This window comes from Scyliorhinus canicula, chromosome 3, assembly GCF_902713615.1.
Source record: "Scyliorhinus canicula chromosome 3, sScyCan1.1, whole genome shotgun sequence".
Classification (NCBI taxonomy): Eukaryota; Metazoa; Chordata; class Chondrichthyes; order Carcharhiniformes; family Scyliorhinidae; genus Scyliorhinus; species Scyliorhinus canicula.
The window spans coordinates 44,280,907-44,307,740 of NC_052148.1; the positions used below are offsets into that span (position 1 = coordinate 44,280,907).

At 43.3% G+C, this 26,834-nt stretch overlaps 1 protein-coding gene across 8 annotated transcripts in view; it reads right to left on the reverse strand.

Moving 5' to 3' along the window:
* Positions 1-26,834, reverse strand: part of pias2 (protein inhibitor of activated STAT, 2) — an 84,032-nt gene that overhangs the window by 30,267 nt on the left and 26,931 nt on the right. For all 8 annotated transcript variants that reach the window (XM_038790470.1, XM_038790462.1, XM_038790469.1 and 5 more), the window contains 4 exons: positions 23,810-23,860; positions 20,718-20,808; positions 17,457-17,591; positions 8,167-8,272 (listed from right to left, as the gene is read on the reverse strand). In XM_038790470.1, coding sequence (XP_038646398.1) covers positions 8,167-8,272; positions 17,457-17,591; positions 20,718-20,808; positions 23,810-23,860 — 383 coding nt within the window. The remainder of the gene's footprint in view (positions 1-8,166; positions 8,273-17,456; positions 17,592-20,717; positions 20,809-23,809; positions 23,861-26,834) is intronic.

The window sequence follows — 26,834 nt, forward strand, 5'->3', positions numbered from 1 at the left end:
CAAGCCCCAGGTCGGTGGGTAGGGTACGAATGGCAAGGGAGCTGGGGGGGTTTATGGAGAGGATGGGTATGGTGGATCCATGGCGCTTTCAGAACCCAGGGGGAAGGGAGTATTCCTTCTTTTCACAGATCTACAAGGAGTATTCGAGGATTGATTACTTTGTAGTGAGTCGGGAGATTTTGGTTGGGGTGGAGGGGGCAGAGTATGTGGGGATAGTTATCTCGGACCATGCGGACCACTGGCTGGAGATTTGGTTCAGTACGGGCCGAGAGCAGAGGCCGGAGTGAAATGAAAATCGCTTATTGTCACGAGTAGGCTTCAATGAAGTTACTGTGAAAAGCCCCTAGTCGCCACATTCCGGCGCCTGTCCGGGGAGGCTGGTACGGGAATCGAACCGTGCTGCTGGCCTGCTTGGTCTGCTTTAAAAGCCAGCGATTTAGCCGAGTGAGCTAAACCAGCCCGAGTGGAGATTTGACTCGGGGTTGTTGGCGGATGGAGGTTTTTGTGATACGGTGCGGTTGGCGATTAGGGATTACGTGGAGTTCAATCAGAATGGGAGGTGTCGGCGGGCATTTTTTGGGAAGCACTGAAGGCAGTGGTCGTGGTAGAAATTCTCATTTACGGTTCATGCGAATAAGGAAAGGAGGGCGGAACATGACCATCTAGTGAGCGAGATAGTGGAGGTGGACAGGGAATATTTGAGGGTGCCCATTGTGGAGGGATTTGCGAGAAGGAAAAAGTTGCTGGGGCAATTTGACAGGCTGACAACAGGGAGGGCGGTAGGACAACTGCGTTGGGCAAGAGGCGTGTAATACAAATATGGGGAGAAGGCGATCCGCATGCTGACACACCAGCTGCAGAGGCAGGCTGCGTCCAGGGAAATATTGAAGATCCGGACTGGGGCTGGGGATGTTATGTCAGAGCCAGGGTAGATAAATGAGGCATTGAGAGAGTATTACCAGGGACTTTATGTGGCAGACCCAGGAGGAGAGGAGAGGGACATGTTGCGGTTTCTGGACGAGCTGGAATTTCCCCAGGTGGAGGAAGCAAAGAGATTGGAGGAGCACCTGGGGCCGAGGGAAGTGCTGGATAGTATCAGGGGTATGAAGTCGGGGAAGGCCCCTGGGCCGAATGAGTACCCGGCGGAATTTTATAAGGAATTTGTGGAGGACCTGGCACATTTGTTGGGGGCATTTAATGAAGCACTGGAGAAGGGGGCGTTGCCGGAAACGATGAAGCAGGCAGTAATCACACTAATGCCTAAAAAAGGGAAGGATCCGGTGGAATGTGAATCACTATTGAACACGGATGTTGGAGTATTGGCTAAGTTGTTGGCGTGGAGGATGGAGGATTGTATCCCTGGGGGTGGTTGCAGAAGATCAAACAGGCTTCATGAAGGGCAGGCAGCTCGCGAGTAATATAAGACGGCTGTTGAATGTGATGATTCTGTTGAGAGCTCTGGTACCAGAGGTGGTGGTGTCCATGGACGCGGAGAAAGCATTTGATTAGGTGGAGTGGCGGTACTTGTTCAAAATTTTGGGAAGGTTTGGGTCGAGATTTGTGGCATGGGTGCGGTTGCTATATGTGGTGCCAAGAGCGAGGGCGAGGACGAATGATATGAGCTCATGAAGCTTTGACTAACACAGGGGTACGAGGCAGGGGTGCCCTCTGTCGCTGCTGCTGTTTGCGCTGGCCATAGAGCCATTGGTGATGGCTCTCAGGGGGTCGGCAGAGTGGCAGGGGATAATGAGGGGACAGAGGGAGCATCGGGTGTCGCTCTACACCGATGACCTCTTGCTATATGTTTCGGATACATTGGAGAGTATGGGAAGGATTATGGGGCCTGTTGGGGCGGTTTGAAGGGTTCTCGGGATACAAGCTGAATGTAGGGAAAAGCGAGGTATTCCCAGTGAATAAGCCGGCACAGCGGGCTAATTTAGGGGGGGATGCCATTTACGGTAGCGAGGGATAGGTTTAGGTACTTGGGGATTCAGGTAGCGAGGGAATGGACGGGGCTCCATAAGTGGAACTTAACAAAGCTGGTGGAGGAGGCCAGGAAGGATCTTAAGAGGTGGGATACACTGCACTTAACATTAGCGGGGAGGGTCCAAGTGGTGAAAATGAATATTCTGCCGAGGTTCTTGTTTATCTTTCAGGCTCTCCCGATCTTTATACCAAAGGCCTTTTTTTGGAAACTGGAAAGTCTCTGACTTTGTACGGGCGGGGAAGGTGCCGAGGGCGGGGAGGACCCTGCGACAGATGGGCGGTTGGCATTGCCAAACTTGCTTCATTATTATTGGGCGACGAACGTGGACAAGGTGCGGCTGTGGTGGGAAGGAGGAGTAGAGTGGGTTAGGATGGAGGAGGAATCTTGTAAGGGATCTAGTTTGAGCGCTATGGCAACGGCAGCATTGCCAATGGCTCCGAGTAGGTATTCAGGGAGCCCAGTGGTGCAGTCCACTTGAGCTGGGGGGATGGATCGTGTGTTCAGGGGCTGGGGGTGGGGGAAGTTGGGCTGGTCAAGGTGAGGGATTTGTATTTGGAGGAAGGGTTTGCCAGTCTGGAGGAGCTAAGGGAGAGGGTAGAGCTGCCAAGGGGGAGTGAGTTCAGATATCTACAGGTTAGGGACTTTGCACAAAAGGTCTGGAAGGGGCTCCCTAGATTGCAGGGATATATCCTGCTGGAGCGACTGTTGCTTCTGGATGTGGAAGGGGAGGGAAGAATTGGGGATATATATATAAATGGCTGGGGGAGCAGGGAGGCGAGCGGGTGGTGAAGATCAAGGAGAAATGGGAAGCGGAGTTGGGAATGGAGATCAATTGGGGAGTATGGAGTGAGACACTGCAAAGGGTAAACGGGACCCCATCTTGTGCAAGGATGGGCCTGGTACAGTTTAAGGTGGTGCACAGGGTGCATATGACTCGGGCAAGAATGAGTGGGTTCTTTCAGGGGGTAGCAGATGAGTCTGGGAGGTGTAGGCAGGGGCCTGCAAATCATGCGCACATGTTCTGGGGTTGTGAAAAATTGGGAAGATTCTGGGCGGGAGTATTCGTGGTCAGCCAGGATAGTGGAGGAGGGAGTGGACCCTTTGGTGGTGATATTTGGGGTTTCAGAGAAGCCGGACCTCATAGACAGGAGGAATGCCGATGCCATGGCCTTCGCCTCTCTGATTGCCCGGCGACGAATTTTGCTGGAGTGGCGGTCGGCATCGCCACCGGGGGGTAGCAGCACAGTTGGGTGACCTGTACGACTTCCTGGGGTTAGAGAAGATAAAGTATGAGTTAAGGGGCTCAGTAGGGGAGTTGAAGAAAAGGTGGGAGATGTTTGTGACCGTGTTTGAGGAGCCGTTCGTCGCAGGGGAGTGAAAAAGGGAGTTAAATCTGTACAAACTGTATAGTTGATTGTTGAGAGAATGTTTCCCGAGGTGCTTATTTGTTGTAACCTGCTTTGATACAAGTTTGAATAAAATGAGTTAAAAAAATGAAAAGGAAGAATTTGCAAGGTAGGAAAATGGCACTAAGTGAATTGCTCAGTTGGAGATCTGGTGCAGACACGGTGGGCTGAATGGTCATCTTCTATACTGTAACAATTTTGAGATTACCAGCGCAACTTTCAATTTTTTTTTTAAGCTGATCGTCTTTGCAAACAAAAGCTCCAGATGTTGAGGGGAATAAAATCTGAACTTTCTTATTGTTCTCTTACCAAAGATCAGTCCAGAGTTGTGATATTGAACTTGAGATACAGACAGGACACACACAACAAGCTGATGCTACAGATACGACACATACGCATCTCTGGACTTAATTTTTATCTGGAAAAAAAAATGGAGGCTGCACAATTTGATCATTTAAAAAAAATATATCTTGATCATGCTGTTTTTGCCTCAAAATTTTATGAATATTAGTCTTTCATTATTAGTTAAAACTGAGGGAAGGGCAAGAGAGCACGAGCACAGTTATCACACTGTTGAACCCCTGTAGAAGAGAGTCACGAATCAGTGGGTGACACAAGTGCAACTTACACTAAAGGATCAAAACTGCTTCGCTGTGAAGAATCTCCAACAATTAATAACCCAGCCACCATAGTGGCAAGCGGATTACTGCTGCCATATAAAGCCACAATAGGTACCAGTGTATACACATTTTAAGAAGGTTCAATTAAAAGTCTGATGGTGAGCTCCATGCAAGTTGCATGGCATAGAATACCTACAGTGCAGAAGGAGGCCTTTCCCGTACCAGCCTCCCAGACAGGCGTCGGAATGTGGCGACTAGGGGCTTTTCACAGTAACTTCATTCCTACTTGTGACAATAAGCGATTTTCATTTCATTTCAAGTCTACACTGACCGTTTGAAAGAGCATACATCCCCGGTCACCCTGCCCTGTGCTCGCAACCCCACCGGACCTCCACATTCCTGGACACAAGGGACAATTTATCATGACCGCATATCTTTGGACTGTGGGAGGCAACTGGAGCACCCGGAAGAAACCCACGCCGACACAGGCAGAACGTACAAACTCCACACAGACAGTGACCCAAGGCCGGAATTGAACCGGGTTCCTGGCGGAGCAATGCTGACCACTGTGCCACCCATTTACACCATGTACATACTATGGGATTTCATTTGGTTTCATTAAGTCCAATGTTCCAAGTAAAAAAAGTTCTGTTCAGTAATTTTGCTGATTTTGCCATTTTCTGGGCCCACATTTCTCAAGCTGATTTCTCTTCTAATATAATGCTAAAAATAAACCTCAAAAAGGAATGAGGAAGCCAGTGTTTTTCAAGTGGGAACAGAAACTGACTTTGATGCAAATACAGATTGGCAACTCCATTTAAGGTTTCTCACATGGAATTAAGCAACACTGCAGAAGTGTCGCAGGAAATGAGATTTTCGGGGGCATTGGAATTCTTCATTCTCAGTGTAAATTAAAACGTTATTTAGTAAGGTGTATAGGTTGGGGTTTACCACCACAACCCAAAGATGTGCAGGGTAAGTGGATTGGCCACGATAAATTGCCCCTTAATTGTAAAAAAAATGATTGGGTTCTCTCAATTTATTAAAAAAAACAAGGTGTAAAGGTTTGCATATTGGGGAAGGGAAGTAGGTCATTAACAGTCACACTTCAGTTTAACTTGTGTGTGCAAAATGAGACTTTGCGAAACCAATAACCCAACGGAATAGTCTTTTTCCAACACAAATGGTAGAAACATTTTGCACAAACATTTTGGTGGAGTCAATGCTTCTTCAATTCTGGAAGTAGCACGAGTTAACTGGAGCCACTCTGGGTGCCAACTGCATTTCTCTGCCAAAGTCAGAGGCCACATCTGGAGTATTGTGTTCAGTTTTGGTCTCCTTACTTGAGAAAGGACGTACTGGCACTGGAGGGTGTGCAGAGGAGATTCACTAGGTTAATCCCAGAGCTGAAGGGGTTGGATTAAGAGGAGAGGTTGAGTAGACTGGGACTGTACTCGTTGGAATTTAGAAGGATGAGGGGGGATCTTATAGAAACAGATACAATTATGAAGGGAATAGATAGGATAGATGCGGGCAGGTTGTTTCCACTGGCAGGTGAAAGCAGAACTAGGGGGCATGGCCTCAAAATAAGGGGAAGTAGATTTAGCGCTGAGTTTAGGAGGAACTTCTTCACCCAAAGGGTTGTGAATCTATGGAATTCCTTGCCCAGTGAAGCAGTTGAGGCTCCTTCATTAAATGTTTTTAAGGTAAAGACAGATAGTTTTTTGAAGAATAAAGGGATTAAGGGTTATGGTGTTCGGGTCAGAAAGTAGAGCTGAGTCCACAAAAGATCAGCCATGATCTAATTGAATGGTGGAGCAGGCTCAAGGGGCCAGATGGCCTACTCCTGCTCCTAGTTCTTATGTTCTAAAGTCACAGCTGAATTTGACTCTATGATATTTACGATACTTCTCTCACCAGACAGAAACATAATCAATAGAGGAAAACCACTGAGTCTATTCAGCTAGAGCTGTCCGAGAGAAAAGCCAGGTTAGCCGCAAAAAATACTTTCTAAGGGGTTGGATTAAGTCACCTACAACATACCAAGTCTCCAAAAAGTCTACGGCCAATTAAATTTGCAGTCTGGGCTCTAATTGTCACTTGAATCTCTGAAACTCAGATTAACCTGCAAGTAATACACTGAAGAATTTGGATACCCTTGCTGTAAATTGGTGTAGGAAAAAGTAAATTCTGTAGCACCAAAACATTGTTTAGAAATCAGATTATGATTCAGGTTTTGCTGAAGGAAATAAAAACAGAAAATGTTAGAAATACTCAGCAGGTCTGGCAGCACCTCTGGAGAGAGAAACAGCATTACCGTTTCAGGTCTGTGACCTATCAGCATTTCCAGGTTTCCAGCAACAGTGATTTGCTTCTGCGCCTGGCAAAAGAAATGCTGCTGAAAATTCAGATTCTTTGCGGCAATGGCAGAAATAGTGAACGGGAGAAATGCAGGGGACTTTTAGTGAACATTTGACAGTCAGTAAACTACTTAAGACTAAAAGGGCTATGGAATTGAAGGAAGGGTAGCAAATTGGATCAAATGTTGGTTAGAAAGAAAGAAAGAGTAGGAGTTGCAGCATTTCTCAGAGTAGTTAGAAGTGGTAGGGCTGCTTAACTACATTCACCTGAAGAAGGAGCCGTGCTCCGAAAGCTCGTGTTTGAAACAAACCTGTTGGACTTTAACCTGGTGTTGTAAGACTTCTTACTGTGCTCACCCCAGTCCAACGCCGGCATCTCCACATCATAACTACATTGAGACTGCTTCTGTTAACCATTACATGAATAATTTGTACATAAAGCAGGAGGGAACGATATCTCAATTTGCAGCAAATACTAAAATAGAAGGCATGGTAATCCCGATGACCAAAGGACACGTTGATAAGATGGAGAAATAGACAAAATGTAACGTGGAATTCAATAATAAGCGTCAGGTGGTAAATTGTTTCACATTTAAGGCTGGTTTAGCACACTGGGCTAAATAGCTGGCTTATAATGCAGACCAAGGCCAGCAGCGTGGGTTCAATTCCCGTATTAGCCTCTCCGAACAGGCGCCGGAATGTGGTGACGAGGGGCTTTTCACAGTAATTTCATTGAAGCCTACTTGTGACAATAAGCAATTAGTATTATTATAGTTGAGTGATATGGAACATCAGAGAAATTTGGTGGTTCAATTCAGGTGGATAAGATATTAATAGCAGCAGTTCAAGTGGATCAAGCCATTAAAAAACCTAATGAAAGACAAGATTGGGGATAAGTATAGAATATAAAGGTCAAGACGTAATTGCAAATCTATACAAAACATTACCAAGATCACAATTAGAATATTGAATGCAGCTGTAGACTTCAAGTAATAGGAAAAATATTACGGAATCAGAGGGTACAGTGCAAATTTATTACCGGGGGGGGGGGGGGGGGGGGGGGGGGGGGGGGGACTATTTGAAATTAGTAAGAATAAATAGGGGTAAAGTCATAGATTGGCCAAGCTAAATTGCCCTTAGTGTCCAAAAATGTTAGAAGTTATTAGTCTACGGGGGATAGGGTGGAAGATTGGGTGGACACGGCTGCCACTGTTCGTCGGTGGAGGGTTTGAATGTTTGTGGAAGGGGGGGGGGGGGGGCAATCTAGCGAACTTCTTGAGTGTTGTTGGAGCTGCAGTCATCAAGGCAAGTGGAAAGTATTCCATTAAACTCCTGACTTGTTGATGGCGGACCGGATGGTGGTCTCTCCTCAGCCTCCTCGGTCATAAAGAAAATTAGCCAAGCATATCCAACCTTCCCAACTTGAAAAATTGGGCATGCTTTCATCAGCACAGATGAGTTTACATGGCAGTTGGATAGAGATATATAAAATTATGAAGGGTAGATAGAATTAAATCATTTCCAGTGGTCGAGGATCCTGGAGTTGATTAGAGATACAAGTTTATCAAGATCAATTTACAATTTAAAATGTGAAACTGAAATAAAAATGTACATTATGTTTTACATAGAAAAACATTTACCCCAGTTTAACTGATCAGCTGGAATTAATTTCAATACCGTTGCTGGTGTGACAAAGAAGTCCTTGCTTCAGTGCTGAATAAGCAAAATCGGCTCTCTCAATCAAATGCACTGACACTAAGCCAGCCTAAATACTGTATTAGCTTTCAACTTACTAAGTGCTCTGGAATGGTCAGAATTCCTGATGCCTTTATTCCGCAGCCTCTGCAGTAATACAGCCGATGTCAGTTGCTTCACCAAGAACACAGACACTGAATAATTCTGGAAAACAATGCAACAGAGATCTGCTTCAAGGCTACTTTTAAATTGTAGAGTCTGAATTCTGAAAAGTGGCAATGCACACCTGCGAATTAACGTTTGGTTATGTATGGTAGAGACACTTTGAATTATTTATACTCGCATCTGTTCAAGTGAACAAAAATTTGAATTATTCAGTTGCTGCACAGAGATAGTTTTGGCTATTGCCATCACTATTGCAGGCAACATTAACGTACACAGGAAAAATGAAGATTCAAATTGCAACTCAAACCACAGAAAACAAAAACCTGCCTTTTAACAGTGGTTTGCAATACTGTCTTTTAGTGCTAATGTTTGAATAAGTCACTTTGCAGTGGATGCGTATCAGCCAGAGATACATATTCACATTTTCAGTTCAGGCGAATCAGGCAATGTTTTTAAAAAACATTGTATATTTTAAACAGTTGCTCAGTAGTACAGAACTTGAATATTGCTGAAAAGAGAATCATGTTGCGTTTCGTCTTGCCCTCATCAGGATAGACACAAGTAATCAAACAATCACAACAATTTACATTACAGGAGGAAAGGATGCTAATTGGTTGGCATATCGACTCCGATTGGTCGAGGTTTTGCCACGAGGAAAGTCAAGGGGAACTGTAGGCTTCCCAAACTCTGGGTAATTAAAAAAAAAAGACGCAAGACTTGAACGTACTCCTTTTTCGTGTTGCAGAGGACGGGTCCCTGTCTATGAACCTTTGTCGCTTTTAGCAAACATAAATGAGCCACTATCAAGCTCGACTGAGTATCTTAAATTGGTTGTTGGTGGAGCTATTAGCACCCAGGGGATTGTTCATCAAGTGCTGCCCAATCATGGAATTACAACGAACAGCAGACGTTTTGTTTTGGTTTTTGCAAGCATGGGCTGGGAGAGTATGTATCATTTTACGAGCTCCAGCATTGTTTGAAAAGCAATGACACGAGGCTATGGTTATCACCACTACATTATAATCTGATAAACTGACCTTCAAAATTTAACAAAAAATCTAACCGTCATGTTACATGCTTGGAATATTATATGCATCATGCAAATACCATTTTCCACCTCAAGGAAACTACAATGATTTATAATATCTACTGTTTACTTATGGTTACACAGCTAGCTGGGATCATTGTATATCAACAACTATCTTTCTTCACTGAATACTCAGTTTTAGTGACTATAAAATAGAGCACTGGAGGAGTCTGAGAAGGTAGGTCCACATTTGGAGGGGCAAAGATTGGGGATGTGTCCAGTAATTATACTTATTCTTTTCACCTTGGGAGTTAGAAGGTGTCCAGTTGGTTGGCCAGTTCTCGTTCAGTGATAACTCAGGAGGTGGTTTGTGGATCCGAAGGGTTAGTTCTGACAGCTCTTGTTTTTCTTCACTTTTCATCTGACTCAGGTTGTGGGGGTTTCTGTGTGGAGTTTGTACTTTCTCCCCGTGTCTGCGTGGGTTTCCTCCGGGTGCTCTGGTTTACTCCCATAATCCAAAATTGTGCAGGTTAGATGGATTGACCATGCTAAATTGCCCCTAAGTGTCCAAAAGGTTAGATGGGGATAGGGTGGGGATTGCGGGCTTCGGTAAAAGGTCTTGCAGACTTAATGGGCCGAATGGACTCCTTCTGCACTGTAGGAATTCTATGAAAATCAGACAAAGATTGACCCTGGGGCAAAGGAGGACAGGTGACGGAAAGCTTGTCCAAAGAAATTAGTTTTAAGGACAAACTTAAAAGAGGACATGGTGGGGAGGTTTAGGAAGGCATCCAAGAGCTTGGGGCCCAGACACTTGAAAGTCAAGGGTACCTGGACGAAGGACGTTACTAACATAAACAGAAAATAGAAGCAGGTGGAGGGCATTTGGCCTTTCATCATGGCTGGTCATCAAGTTCAATATCCTGATCTTGCCCCCCCCCCCCCCCCCCCCCCCCCCCCCCCCCCGGCAAATAACCCTTGATCCCTTTAGCCCCAAGAGCTATGTCTAATTCTTTCTTGAAATTATACAATGTTAGGGGCAAACATCTTGAAGGTTATGGGTCTGGAAGAGGTTACAGAAATTAGGTGGGACGAGGCCATGGAAGGACATAATTGCAAAGATGAGAATTTAAATTCCAGGTTTTGGTGGAACAGAAGCCAATGAGAAAGCAGCGACAGGTGAAGAGGCCTTTGGGCCATTAGGATATGGGTGGCTCAGTTTTGGATAACACTTCAAAGCCAGAAGAATGAACTACATTATCAAAAATGTAATATAAGTTGAAGCAGTCCTGTTTGAACAGAATTGCGATTGGGTCAGACCATACCTTGAGTGCAGTGTCTCATTCTGGTTGTTAAATACAAAGAAGCATTTCAGGATAGCGCAAAGATTACCCAAAAGGCTGATCTTTGCTGCAACAGACCTGAACTATAAACACTGAAGAAATATGGACAGTTGAGCCTGGAGATGGTCTTGTTGAATTATGAACAAACTGCACGGAAAAGCAAAGGAGGCGATAAAAAATAACTTCAAATTAACTGGTGAAAACAGGTCAAAGGGACAGGTAAAACATGTATATTTAGAATTCACAAAGTGATCTACACATGGAATGAATTTCAGTGGAGATGTGAAAAATAAAAACTCAAATTTACTATGACATAATTGGATACCAGATCAGACCACAACATTTGTTAGGATACCGGACAAGAACCCAAACAACTTTTTTAATTTGTAAAACTAAGAGGAAAGGATACTTCACCCCAGGAGTGATGACTCTGACCAATAGGCATACATGCAATGGTGCAACAGTATTGGTACTAGACTAGCAATCCAGAGATCCAGGGTAATGGGTTCGAATCCCACCATGGCAGATGGTGAGATGTGAATTCAATAAAAATCTGGAATTAAAAGGCTTTTGATGACCATGAAACCATTGCTAATTGTCGTAAAAACCTATCTGGTTCACTAAACTCCTTCAGGGAAGGAAATCTGCCTACATGCGATTCCAGACCCACACAGCGATGCGGTTGACTCTTAGCTGCTCCCTCTGAATGGTTTGGAAAGCCACTCAGTTCAAAGGGATGGGCAACAAATGCTGGCCCAGCCAGCGACTTCCACATCCCAAGAGTGAATTAAAAAAATACATAGAAACATGCACAGAAATAGGAGCATGCCATTCGGCCCTTCAAGCCTGCTCTGCCACTCATTATGATCATGGTTGATCATCAAATTCAATACTTTGATCCCTTTAGCCCCAAGAGCTGTATCTAATTCCTTCTTGAAATCACACAACGTTTTGGCTTCAACTACTTTCTGTGGTAGTGAATTCATTGTGTGAAGAAATTTTTCCTCACCTTAGTCCTAAAACGTTTATCCTCAAACAATGACCCTTAGTTCTCCTCCACCATCGGGATCATCCTTTCTGAATCCACCATGTAATCCTGTTCGAACGTTATACGTTTCTATGAGATCACCCCTCACTATTCTAAACTCCAATGAATATAATCCTACCCAATTTAAGTCTCTCTCACATGACAGTCCTTCCATCCCAGGAATCAGCCTAGTAACCTTCACTGCACTCCCTCCATAGCAAGAACATCCTTCCTCAGATAAGGACACCAAAACTGCACACAATACTTCAGGTGTGGCCTCACCAACACCCTGTACAATTGCAGTAAAACATCCTTATTCCTCTACTCAAATCCTCTTGCTAAGAAGGCCAACATACCATTTGCCTTCTTTGCTGCCTACTGCACCTGCACGCTTTCTTTCAGCGACTGATGCGAGAGGACACCAAGGTCTCGCTGAGTATCCACTTCTCAATTTACACCCATTCGAATAATAATCTGCCTTCTTATTTTTGCTACCGAAGCAGATAATCTCACATTTATCTACGTTATACTGCATCTGCCATGCATATGCCTATTCACTCAGCCTGACGAAATCCCACTGGAGCATCTCTGCATCCTCCTCACAGCTCACCCTCCCACCCAATTTGTATCAGCTGCAAGTTTGGAGATAATAAAGTTCCCTCATCCAAATCATTAAATATATAATGTAAACAGTTGGGATCCTAGCACAGATCCTTGCAGTACCCCACTCCAACTTGTGTTTCTCAGAACTTCCAGTACATTATTCACGTCTTCCTTGTGAAGACAGAAGCAAAGTATGAATTTAGCTCCTCAGCTATTTCTTTGTTCCCAGTTCTGAATTCCCCCATTTCTGACTGAGAGGGGCTTGCATTCGTTTTTATCAATCTTTTTCTCCTAACATACCTATAGAAACTTTTACAGTCAGTTATGTTCCCCGCTAGTTTACTTTCATATTGTATTTCCCCCTTCTTAATCAATCCCTTGGTCCGCTTTTTAAAACTGTTCCCAATCCTCGGGTCTATTGCTTTCTCTTGCTAATTTGTATGCCTCTCCTTTGAATCGAATACTATATTTAATTTCCCTTGTAAGCCATGGGTTGGCCACAGTTCCCTTTCTACTCTTGCACCAAATAGGAAAAAACAACTTTTGGAGTTCATCTATTCGTTCCTTGAATGCCTGCCATTGCCTGTCTATAGTTCTTCCTTTCAATAATGTTCCCCAGTCCATCCGATCCAACTCATGCCTCATACCATAATAGTTATTGTTGTTGGGATTCAGGATCCTGATCACATCTACCTTGATGAATAATTCTACATTATGGTCACTCATCCCCAAGGGTTCCCTCACAACTAGACTGCCAATGAATCCTTTCTCATTTCACAATACCCAATCCAAAATGGCCTGTTCCCTTGTTGATTCCTCTACGTATTGGTCCAGAAGTCCATCTCGTATACACTCCAGAAATTCCTCCTCTATTGTACTGTGACAAATTATACTCACACAATCTAAATGCAGATTAAAGTCACCCATAATCACAGATGTTCCTTTAACAAATGCATCTTTCCTCAATATTGTATCAATATCTTTAATCAACTTAGCAACTCCGCCACCTTTTCCTTTCTGCCCGTCCTTCCTCAAACTGAATAGCCCTCAACATGTAGATTCCATCCGTGGTCACCTTGGAGCCCTGTCTCCGCAATTCCAACTTTATCATACCCCTTTACATCTATCACGTAACTAATTCATCCATTTTAATTTTAATGTTCTGAGCATTCAGGAACAAAGCCTTAAGTCTATTCCTTTTAATGTTCCTTGTTTCGTCCCTATTACTTTTTACTGTGTCCTTATCTGATTCTGGCCCACGATTTCTATGCCTATTGCTTTTCTTATTCTCCTTGCTTTCTTTTTCTCTTGTTCTTGATTCCCACTGCTCTGAATCAACATTCTGGGGGTTACCATTGATCAGAAACTGAACTGGACTTGCTATATTAATGCTGCGGTGACCAGGGCAGGTCAAAGGTTAGGAATCCTATGGTGAGTAACTCACCTCCTGACCTCCCCAAAGCTGGCCCACCATCTACAAGGCACAAGTCAGGAGTGTAATAGAATACTCTCCACATGCCTGGATGAGTGCAGCTCCAACAACACAAGAAGCTCAATACCATCCAAGACAAAGCACCCTTCATTGCTCCCCCTTCCAAAAAAATTCAAACCCTCTGCTACCGATGAACAGTGACAGCAGTGTGTATCATCTACAAGATGCGCTCCAGTTTGCACTGGTCCCCCCCTCCCCCAGAACTGGTCCCGATATCTCAAGAATAAGAAATCCTACCCTTCACACCATCTCTTCAGCCACGTATTCATCAGATACATCCTGTCGTTTCTGCTCTGACTAGCACATGGCAGTGGTAGTAATCCTGCGATAACTACCTTTGAGGTCATACTTTTCAACTTGTTTCCTAGCTCCCTACAGTCTGCTTTAAGGATCTAACCCCCTTTTTTACCTGCCCTTTGTACCAATGTGCACCACTATGACAACTGACTGTTCTCCACTGTTCTGGAAAATACAGAATGTGTCATTTGAAGCATAGAGGTCTGCCAATATCTGGTCTGGGAGAGTGCAGGGAATGATCCCACAAGAGGTTGGTGGCAGCTGAAAAGAGCAGAAACTGTGGTCAGCTCTTCTGTCAAAAATGCAGTCAATTTCAGTCTGTCAGAATTGTTATTACAACCTGCAGCAGGAGAAAGGGAAAAAGAAAAAAAGAGAGTTTGCATAGATTTCTTTGTGCTGTTGAAATATTGTAATGGACTGCCCCTTTAACCCCGTAGTCCTTTCCCTATCGGAGGTCCCGATTTCTCCCGCTCCCGCTCCCCCGGGCCGTCAGCTGTTTTTGCCTCGCGTTCTGCTGCTCTCTTCTCTGCCTCGCTCCTCCCCCTCTCCCCACGCGCGAGGCAGAGAAGAGAGCAGCAGAACGCGATGCAAAAACAGCTGACGGCCCGGGGGAGCTCCGCTCCCCTCAAGGAGGTGGAAGGCTCAAAGAAACGGCAGCAAGAATGAGGAGGATGAGAAGGAAGATGTTTGTTGGTGGATTCAGCTGGGAAACAAGTAAGAAAGATTTAAGGGACTGCTTTTCTGGATGTGGAGAGATGTGTAGACTGCTTAATTAAAATGGATCCTGTGACTGGGCGTTCGCGAGGATTTGGGTTTATCCTCTTCAAGGATCCTGAAAGAGTAGACAGGGTATTGAATGGGGAGCACAAACTTGATGGGAGAGTTATTGATCCCAAGAAAGCTCAGGCTATGAAGGGCAAGGTTGAAATAAAATTGGCCCAATCTAAGGAAGTGTACCAGCAGCAGCAACCAGCAGCAATGGGGAGGACAGAACACAGAGAACAGAGAAACAGCAACAGGAGAGAAGGGGAGAACTAGAAGAGAGAGAGAGTCTGAAGGTCCCTACAACACACCAGCAGCATCCAGAATCACTAATCGTTTTTCCTTTCTGTAAAGAAAGTGTTTGCAACTTATAAAAAAAAGTATAATAATAATAAAATAACTTAACCTGAAAAAGTGGCTATTAGCTTACTTCACTTCCTTAGCAATGCAGGACCCAGGACATCGATGCTACTAAGGGGTAAGTAAGTAAAATTCTTCGGTGAAGGTACGGGTTATACCGGGGAATAATTTGGAAATATAGTTTGACCTGAATAGTACCCACAGAAGCCTGCATCGGAGTCAGGGAGTGAGAATCCCTGTTCACCATTTGGAATATCGGCCCTTTTTGGTATAGGGGGAATTCTAAGACAGAGTGGTGGATTTACAAAAACACCACCTACCTTCAGAAAGACTTGCAACCGCTCGGAGACATCCTTGACCCTAGCATCAGGGAGGCAACGTGCCATCCTGGAGTCTCTTTTGCAGCTTCAGAAACGTCTATCTATTCCCCATACAATTGAATCCCCTATGACTATTGCATTTCTACTCCTTTTGCTCCTCCCCTGTGCAGCATAGCCAACCATGCTCCTATGAATTTGCTGTTGCTATCCCGAGAGGCCATTCTCAGTAACCAAAACGGTATATCAGTTTTGCAGGGAACAGCCACAGGAGTTTCCTTTATCTTCTATGTTTTATATTAATCTTTTTTGTTGAAACAAACTTTGTTTGCTATGTTTGTATGTTAAAACAAACTTTAATTTAAACACAGAATTAACCACATAAGAAAATAACTTTACAATTATTAGTTAAACAGCCTCTTATAAATAAAGTTAACAAACAGGTTGCTTGCTTATTTGTGCAGATACTTTTGGAGAGAGTTCCTTTCAAGGGCAGATTCAGAACACTTCTGCTCAACCTAGCAGAATTTGACAAAACTGTTGTTTAACTTAAAATCCTTTGGTCTTGTCAGACAACTCCTATGGCAAACTACAAACAAACCTGGCTCCTCCCATTAATGATATCACCTGCATACCACTAAGATGTTACATAACCTGCTTAGCTAGGATTAAGTACAACCTATCATAAATAATCTACTCTCCAGGGAATCTACAGCAATCACAATGTTCCATTAGCCCTCTATATGTAAGCAAGTAATGGATTAGAATTAATCATGGCTACTCCTTTTACGACTTCTTAATTACAGCTTTAGCAGACACACAATCTGGATACCTTAACCTAGGTTCCTTAATACTATTACTGCAACTAATATGCACCTTAACCAAGGCTTTCAAACCCCTTACTGCAACAGATATAAAATACAATATGTAGAATCATAGAATCACGATACATACCGATCTCTTGCATTCATCACAAGATTAGCTCAATTTTCTTTCACATCCGTATCTACATAGTTATGTACAACTAGTAGATTTGAAATGCATGTTTTCTTCAACTACAGTGAGTTCTAGTTCCACAACATGGACCGCAGTCATTCAAGAAGGCAGTCACCATCACCTTCTCTTAAGCAATTAGGGGTGGGCAATAAATGCTGGCCCAGCCAGTGATGCCCACATCCCCATAAATGAATTTTTAAAAACTCACTAATGGCTCAGGCATCACATTTGCAAAGCAGACCTGAATTTTATCCAACCATGTCTTGGATCAACAACTTGCACTAGTGGTGGAATGAAAGTTAACCTCAATACCCTCACTTGAAGAAACATCTTATTTAAGAGTTACTGATTACATTTCCAACTGCTGGTAAGCCTTTTACAAGAAAATAAAAAAGTAAATAAAAAGCTTTGTATTTCTTGGCACCCTTCACATTCTCAGGAGGTCCAAAACTGTTGGTCCAAGTACCTCTGAAATGTAGGCAAATAAAGCGGCCAATTTTATCCCACAACAAGGTCATTCATTCAAACTGTAATGAGAGGGCACTACAACAACGCAGGTGTCATCCTATATGAAATACTTACATCCTGGAGTAGACTTGAACTGTTGGCCTTCTGGACTCCGAAGGAAAGGTATTACCACTGAATCAGGCAAATTTATCACTATTAATTTATATCCAATAATCTTTGCACTTTATGCCACATTGCCACAGGGGCTGGTTTAGCAGTGGGCTAAACAGCTGACTTGTAATGCAGAACAAGGCCAGCAGCCCGGGTTCAATTCCCGTGCCGGCCTCCCCGAACAGGCGCCGGAATGTGGCAACTAGGGGCTTTTAAAGTAACTTCATCGAAGCCTACTTGTGACAATAAGCGATTATTATTAATATTTTGAAAAGTTAATTGCAAGCAGCTCTGAAAAACAGAGCAACGAAGAATTAAACAGCCACATGTACTCCTAAATGAGGCCTAGATTTAACATTAGACAGCAGATAAGGCACTTACTCTTCCCATTTCTGGCGCCCAAGAAACAGAAATTTGATTGGGTACAGCGGACGAGAGCCTAACTTGTGACGTGATGTTTAAAGGTCGACCAGGCCGTTTTTGCTCAACTCCATTTTTAAGCGGCGGCGTAAACCCCTGAAAATATAGAATAATGGTCAGCAAGGAAGAATGTGATAGTCTGAAAAACTAATATCAAGAATTATTAGTGGACTGAAAATAACGAAAAAGAACACAAATAAAAATTCTGTACTTATCAAGCTTCCCATAGCAAATCCACAGAATACCAATGCAGACAGTGTCCAAAGGTCCGGATGCATGATTTTTCAATTTTTTTCACAGCACGTGGGTGTTGTTGGTAGTCAACATTTGTTCCCCATCCCTAAACACCCTTGAGCAGTGGTGGTGAGCCGCCACTACTGGAGATCTGGAGACCCAAGGTAAATGGGAAATTTAAATTCAATTAATTAATCAATCTGGAATAAAGTTAGTACCAATAATGGATGAGGGGAAAGAAATCTGCTGCCCTTATCTGGTTGGACCTATATCCAGACCCACAACAGTGGGGTTGACACCCTCCAACATGGACGTAGCAAGCCACTTAGCTGTATCAATCAGCTATAAAAAAAACAAAATCAAGATGGACCAGCTGACACTGACGCAAGTGCAGCACAGTAGTATAGTGGTTAGCATTGTGGCTTCACAGCGCCAGGGTCCCAGGTTAGATTCCCCGCTGGGTCACTGTCCATGTGGAGTCTGCACGTTCTCCCCTTGTGTGTGTGGGTTTCCTCCGGGTGCTCTGGTTTCCTCCCACAGTCCAAAGACGTGCAGGTTAGGTGGATTGGCCATGATAAATTGCCCTCAGTGACCAAAAAGGTTAGGAGGGGTTACTGGGTTACAGGGATAGGGTGGAAGTGAGGGCTTGGGTGGGTCGGTGCAGACTCGATGGGCCAAATGGCCTCCTTCTGCACTGTATGTTTGTTCTATGTTCTATAATGGGAAGCAGTGGCATAGTGGTATTGTCACTGAACTAATAAACCAGAGATCCAAAGTAATCCTCTGGGGACCCAGGTTCAAATCCTGCCACTGCAGATGGTGAAATTTGAATTCAATAAAAAACTCTGGAATTAAAAATCTAATGTTGACCATAAAGCCATTGTCGACTGTCGTTAAAAAAAACCTATCTGGTTCACTAATGTCCATTAGGGAAGGAAATCTGCCATCCTTACCTGGTCTGGCCCACGTGTGCCTCCAGACCCACAGCAATGGGATTGACTCTTAACTGCGCACTCAAAGGCATTTAGGGAAGGGCAATAAATGCTCCACATCCTGCGACACATACATCCCATGAACAAGTTAAAAAAAAATGAACAAAAAGGACAAAGGCACACCCAGTCCAATAAACCACGCCAAATTCTCCTCAGTAACAGCTAGGGACTGGTCAAAATAGACACTGTCCCATAGACTAATCAAGCAACAATCTGATGTATTCATACTCTTAGAATTATATCGCTGTGATTTTACCGGTTCAAGGATGACGCACTGGGAAGCAAGTAGGCTGGTAAAATGCTGTGGAGCTGAGCGCAAGAAAGGTTGCCCACCAGAGGTGTGTAGCCACTTTGAATAATTAAAGAACCCAATAAAGAGCAAATTTACCAGAAGTGGAGCAACCCTATGCCACATAGGGAGGCCAACAGCTGGAGGCAGCCATTCCACCTCTTCTGGGGGTACATAGAACCAGAGGCTCTATGCCATAAAGCAGGCGGAGGCTTTGACCAGGAACGGTCACCTCCATAGTTCCAAAATTACCTCAGAGGGGGGTCTCCCTTTGGTTTGGAGGGGTCTGCTTGCCAAAACCAAAGTTTTAAAATTCAACTTGTTAAGAGTATCCATATTGAGATATGTTCATGTTCTCTGGCCGGTCAAAGCAGCACCCACCCTCTGGGTTAAATGCTGAGACTGCAGCCAGTCCTATGATCAGGTCTACAGCATCAGCAGCCCGCCTCCTGTCCTTATTTGGAACTAATCAACTACAATCAAATAAATGGCCACCTCCAGGAAGGGTGCCAATGTGATTCCCTTACCCAACTGTGCGGGCTCAGGATGTGTTTATAGTCCTACCAACAGGTCTTGGCATCTGGGAAAATCCTGGCTTACCTTTCAGCCAATGTCTCAGACTCCTCCATCACCATTCTTAAGTATGCCCTATTTATCTGCATGATAGATCCACCACAGGTGGTGGCACAGTGGTATACAAGTGGGATGGAGATGGTTCTGCGAGTCCTCAATATTGCCTCTAGACCACATGAAATCTCACTGGATCAAGTGAGATATGGGCAAGTAAAACTTCCCATTATTCCTACAGCTCCTCAGGTAACAAAGCAGTCCGTACTTGTACGCAGCAAGACCTGGACAATATTAAGGCCTGGGCAGAAAAGTGACAAGTAATATTCAGACCACATAAGTGGCGGGCAATGATCACCTCTCCAACAAGAGAGTCTATTCACCTCTCCTTGACATTTAACATAATTCCTATTGCCAAATCCCTCACTATCAACAGCCCGAGTCAACATTGACCAGAAACTTAATTGAACAACCCACATTAATACTAAGCGGACAAGAGCAGGTCACAGGCTATGTACGCTGCAGTGCATGATTCACTTCTTAACTCCCTCGGTTCAATCTTCAGAGAGTGCTGGGATAGCTGTACTCTGCTGAGGCATGCAGGGCCCCGGACAGACTTTCCAATACTCAACCAATGTACCCGATTAAAGTTGTTGGGCAGTGATGTGTGATGATATTCAACATGTTGCCAGCTTGCAATGCAAGCTAGCCCCATCTTTTATTTCTTTGCACAGAATTAGAGAATTTGACACCACTGGAGAAAACCATTTGGTTTATTGCAAAGCACATTCCCCTCTCCTTTTACCTTATAGCCTTTAAAATTATTCTCTTTTAAATATTTATCCATTTCCCTTCTAATATAAATTCTGTATCCAACGTCCCTACAAAATCAGGTTTATAAAATTAAATCACCATCACATCAATTTAAAAATGCTGCTGTAGGTTTGAAAGTAGCCTAGATTGATGGTCTCCAATTTTAGTCATGCTCAACAAATGGCTTTCCCTCTTATTTAACTTCAAAATCCCTGTAGTAAACATCTCTTTCTTCCAGAATCAACAGGTCTCAGCACTTGATTTACCTCAAACTCTCAAAAATAAATTCTGCACATTTTTAACTTTTTAATAAAAATATAGACTTACCGGTAATGGATAAAGTTTTCCATTTACTTTTATACACAAATTATTAGGATAATTGTCTTCTTGTGGACAGCTAGTCTCGGCGAGACAAAACCTGAAATCAAATAAACAGTGGAATCGAATCAGCAACATTCTGCTAATTCTGATGAAGAAACATTCCTCTTATTTGAGAAAAAAAAGAGTAAATGCTAATTCAGACTAATCCACTCATCGGACTGAAGGTTACATCCACAACCCATGCATCAGAAATATTAATAACTTACATTTATATTGTGTCGTCAACATAGAAAACTGCCCCAAAAATACCACTGCAACCTCAGACTGTAAGAACCAGATGGAATAGGGTATTCAGCCCTTTGAGCCCACTCCACTTTTCAACGGAATCAAGGCTAGTCTTCTACTTCAACACTATTTTCCTGAACTGTTTCCCCCATATCCCTTGATGTTTTTAAGATGTAGAAATCTATTGATCTTAGTCTTGAACATACTCCGTGACTGAACCTCCACAGCACTCGGAGACAGAGAATTCCAAAGATGCACCACACCGAGTGAAGAAATTCCTCCTCATCTCAGTACCAAATGGCCTGTCTGCAGGTATATCAACATTTATTTAGAAAATCAAAATCTAGTATTAAAATAAATTCAACACAGCTTATTGATAGCAGAGATAGAGCTACTATACATATTGACTGACTTAACAGGCTGTTAAAAATGCAGGAATATTGGCATTAAACAGGGTTACTACAAATACACAAATTACATAAATATCCTTGCCATTAAACAATTAATTCAAAAGTTCCAAACACTCACAACCTATTACAGGGTGAGAAATTGGGCATGTTAGTGCACATTTTTTGGTTGCTCGACCTGCCTTTAAGAGCTCCAACCTGTGGAGTGATTCATACTGGCCACCATTTTGCTGCAGCTGTCTGTATGAGCAGGCAGGTCATGCCATCAGTCAGTGTGCAGAACAGGTTGATGTTAGCTGTCACTTTGGGGCTCAAGACTCCAACCAATGTCTTCACTCAAGCTCATCAACTACATGGAGGTTACTGCTGTTGGGACGGCATGTGGCGCAGTGGTTAGCACTGGGACTACAGCGCTGAGGGCCCGGGTTTGAATCCCAGCTCTGAGTCACTGTCCGTGTGGAGTTTGCACATTCTCCCCGTGCCTGGGTGGGTTTCACCCCCACAACCCAAAGATGTGCAGGTTAGGTGGATTGGTCACGCTAATTGGAAAAATAATTGCATACTCTAAATTTTAAAAAAAGGTTAGCTGCTGCTGATTTATTCCAGCTGTTGTTACCATTCTACAAGCATTTGGTGCTTTCTATAATTTCTGTAAGCTGCAAAACTATGGTGAAAATATTGTGTCAACGGTTGATGGAGCTTTGTTGGCTTTAAGACTTTGAAACAAACAAATTGCTCCCGATATGGATGGACCAGCATAACTATAAATAAAAATAAAAAATACTATCATCCTCTATGGTTTCAGCCATGCTACTGGCCACGGCCTCAGGAATGTGCCCCCAAATAGCCAGCATCATCTCCTCTGTGGGGTTAGGGATTGCAGATGCATTTGGTGCCCTTGGGTTAGCTCCAGCAGTTTTGGACTTTCATCACCTTGTGCGTCAGGCAGGAGAAGGTTTGTCTGACATGACTGCTGAATAGCTGGTGGTATGTGCAACCCATAGGATAGTGGTGTGACGTTTGCAGCTGCTAAATTTGTGAGGATGAAATGTTACTTAGGAGGCCTGATTCAAAATTGATGAATGATAGGGCGTGGTGATTTGAACAGGTCTGAGGCTGTGATGCAGTGAGTAGAATACAATGATGCTTTCACTGACCATTCATGTGAAGTCATTGAACTTAATTGCATCATGACCAGATCCTCAGGGCTTGATTCCTGGCATTGACCTCCATGGTTATCTGCTCCAACTACCATATGTGTCTGGAGGGTCTCCTTCCTCCCCTGCAAATACAGGATTCCTCTCGGTCTTTCCACCTGCTGAACCAAAAGCTCCAGCACAGCGTTTTTTAAAAATTCATTCACAGGATGTGGGCTTCACTGGCTGGCACAGCGTTTACTGCCCACCCCCAGTTGCCCTTCAGAAGGTGGTGGTGAGTTGCCTTCTTGAACCGCTGGAGTCCAAAATCTTTGAGGCCTGCTGTCTCCCCTCTTGTGCCATTCTTCACTCATTCCCAGACCAGATTCTCTTCAAACATGACTCCAAGCACCTGTTCCAGCCACAATGGACCTCCCCTTTAAGAAGTGCATGCTCACTTTAAATGGTGTTCGCCAATGAACAGTGCAGTTAGCACTGACTGGTTAGAGAGATTTATTCAAATGAACAAGCATGAAGTTGGCCTGCTGTCTGGATTGGATTTGACTGTTAATCATGCATTGTGATCCTTGCACCAATTTCCATGCACTACCCAATTAAGCCCCACAATCAGTTTTACAACATCATTAAAGATAAAACATAAAGACAAGTTTAATCATTTCCATCAATACGTAGTTTTACTGAAAGTTTGTAAAGAGCCGTTTACCACTGCAGCTCTCTCCACAGAATACTATTACATTGTTTGTTCCTTTACACTATACCTACAGAAACATTGTCCATATTTTTTATTGAGTTGTCAGATCGTTAACTTCATACTGTTAACGCAAAAAATCTTCATGATTCAATAAGTCGTTTTTGGCAAATATAATATTATAGGTTTTGCATACTAAGTTCAGGAAACATCTAAACCAAGTGGGTGAACCTTGCTTCTGGACCTGTTCTGATGCATGATTCCTCCTCCCAGGTGTTGGGCTAAGAAGCATCTGTTCTCCTCAACACCAAAAGTAAGAGCTGGAATTTTACCAAGTGCAAGTAAGGTGGTGCAAAGAACAGGTTTAAATGCCTATGTGCTGTGACTCTGAGCTTGCGTGTTCAAAATACTGTGTAACTCCTCAAGCAAGTTTCAACAAGAAATTACATTCCAAGGGAGAACTAAAACACAGCAAAATATTATTCTAAGCCCACAACAAATAATTCTTCAAAGATATTAACTCATTTCATCTGAACAATGTACTAAAATGAAATAACTCACCTCAACTGCACCTGCACAATGTAGTCTCTTCTTCCACCTGGCAAAAAGTCCCTAAAAGGAATGTCATAGATGGATCAAGTAATTTGAATAATAGTGTTGCTCCAATTTCTCTCAAATTATGAACAATCCCACACTTATTTTTAAGACACGATAAGAAAAATCAATTGATAACAACCAAATATAAAGTACAGAAACAGTAAAAGCTATACCCATTAATCCCAAATGAATACAGATCACACAATACTCCTGGTAATTTGGTTTTCTGTTCTAAGCCACACCTGAAGGTACCAACTCATCCCAAAATAGCATTTCACAAATGCTGGCTGCACTTTGTTTCCAATTGGCCATTCCATATGAAGTGCCTAGCCAGTGAATGTCGGAAGAATTTTCAATCTTAGGGGTATCACCACTGAGTCCTTAATGGGTGTCCAAAATATGTAGTTTCCCGCAGGTGTCAAAAGTCAGAAGCAGGTAGCCTGGCTGATTTTTCTTTTTCCTAGTCTAGGGATGCATTGCCCAAAGTAAAGCCCCAGCAGGAATTATAACGGAACAAGATTAGGAAGCAAATCTGGAGACACTCTGATCTCTGCAGTTGTTCCGCAACTGGAAGTACGTTTTTCAGCTAAGCTTTTGGTGAACTACTTCGAGGCAATTTATAAAATATTAGAATTTCTTAAAAGTAACAGAATTGAGTCATCGGAGTACTCCATCAAAGGATATCAGGAAGGCTTCTGCTGCTTCCCCCTCGCCTTTGAGGGCAGAGATCTTCTTAAAAATCCATTCTGTTGGTTGCCCTTGTAGCCTGATGGGTATCCATGAGATACCAGCAAAGCCTGATGATCAAAAAGACTAACTGTATAAGTCTGAGACTTGTGTGTAGCGGTGGTCTGCACTGAGAGATATGGCTGTTGCCATGCCTCAGATTGGACAGCGAGCATCCATAGAACCTTACAGCACAGAAGTGGGCCATTTGGCCCATCTAGTCTATGCCAGCCCAAGGACACCCAGGTTCCCTTTCTAATCCCACCTTCCTGTAGCCATCACATAGCCCTGTAGCTCACAGCACTTAGAAAGGGAAAAATTCTGTACAGAATGTATCGTTTTTTGCTGGGAAGTATGCTTCCCGCAGCAGTGTTTATTTGCTGTAACCTGTTTTGATACATGTTTGTAATAAAATACATTTTTTTAAAAAAAGCTTACAGCACTTAAGGTAAAGATCCAGGTACTTTTTAAAAAGAGTTAAGGATCTCTGCCTCCACCACCTACTCGGGCGGAGAATTCCCTTTTTAAAAATAAATTTAGAATACCCAATTCTTTCTTTTTCCAATTATGGGGCAATTTACCGTGGCCAATCCACCTAGCCTGCACATCTTTGGGTTGTTGGGATGTACCCACGCAAACACGGGAAGAATGTGCAAACTCCACCCGGATCTTGTCGCGAATTCCAGACACCCACTACCCCCTGTGTAAAAACGTTCTTCCTTGTGACCCCGCTACACCTTCTGCCACTTATCTTGAATACCCCGATTCTAGAATTCTCTGCCAAAATAAACAATTTTATCTTGTCCACTCTATCTCTTCCCCTCAAAATTTTGTACACCACAATCAAGGCACCCCTCAGCCTTCTTTCTTCCAAGGAAAATAACCCCAACCTATCCAATCTCTCCTTGTAGCTACACTTTTCTAGCCCTGGCAACATTCTTCTTCACTCTCTCCAGATCAATTACATCCTTCCTGTAATATGGTGACTGGAATTGTACACATTACTCCAGTTGTGGCCTCGCCAGTGTTTTATACAATTGCAACATTATATCTTAACTTTTATATTCTATACCTTTGTCAGTGAAGGACAGCATTCTAAAAGCTTTCTTTACAACCTTGTCTACTTGAACTGCTGCCTTTAGGGACCCGTGTACTTGTTCACCAATATCTCTCACTTCATCTATCCCCTTAGTATATTCCCATTTATTGCATACTCCCTAGAACTGTTTGACCTCCCCCAGTACATGACCTTGCACTTCTCTGTTCTAAAACCCATCTTCCACTTTACCACCCACTCCACCAAATCATCTATATAGTTTTGGAAATTATAGCTATCCTTTATATTATCCATTACTCAGCCAATCTTTGTGTTGTCTGCAAATTTCCCAATCACGGCACCCACGTTCATGTCCAAATCGTTAATATATAACACAAACAGTAAGGGTTCAAACACTGAGCCCTGTGGAACACCACTTGAAACAACTTTTCATTCACAAGGGTATCCATCAACCATTACCCTTTGTTTTCTGTTACTAAGCCAATATTTTATCCAGTTTGCCACATTACCAAATGGGCTTTTACCTATGTGACTAACCCACCATGTGGTACTTTGTCAAACGACTTGCACTACCTGTCACTTCCTCAAAGAATTCAATCAAATTTGAGAGACCTTCCTTTAACAAATCGATGCTGACCAGCCCTGACTAGTCCATCCCTTTCTAAGTGAAAATTAATCCTATCTCTCAAGATTCTGCTAATTTCTGTGCCCTGGTGTGGCAGAGGGATCCATTGGAGTTTTTAAAACACGCGAGAAGGTGAAGTTTGAGTTGAGGGGAAGGATGGAAGGGTTTTACAATTCATGGGTTTTGTTTATTATGCACTTTCAAGAATTGGATGTCATCGAACATTAGTTGGGGGGGGGTTCGACTGTGTATATGTATGAGTGACTATGTATGAGTGGATCGTGGATTCCCGAATCCTTTTCTTTGATGTTTGTATTTAAAATGTTGAGGGTTGTTTGGGGGTTAGTGGGAGGAAGGAATTCTTGGCCAGGGGGTTGGCATTCTATTTATTACCATTGATTGCTTGTTGGTGGGTGTAAATTTGGATGAAAACGTGAAAAAGGAGAATAAAAATATTTAAAAAAATAGATTCTGCTAATTTTCCCATCACCAACATAAGGCTAACTAGCCTATAACTAAGAACAAAGAACATTACAGCACAGGAACAGGCCCTTCGGCCCACCAAGCCTGCGCTAATCCAG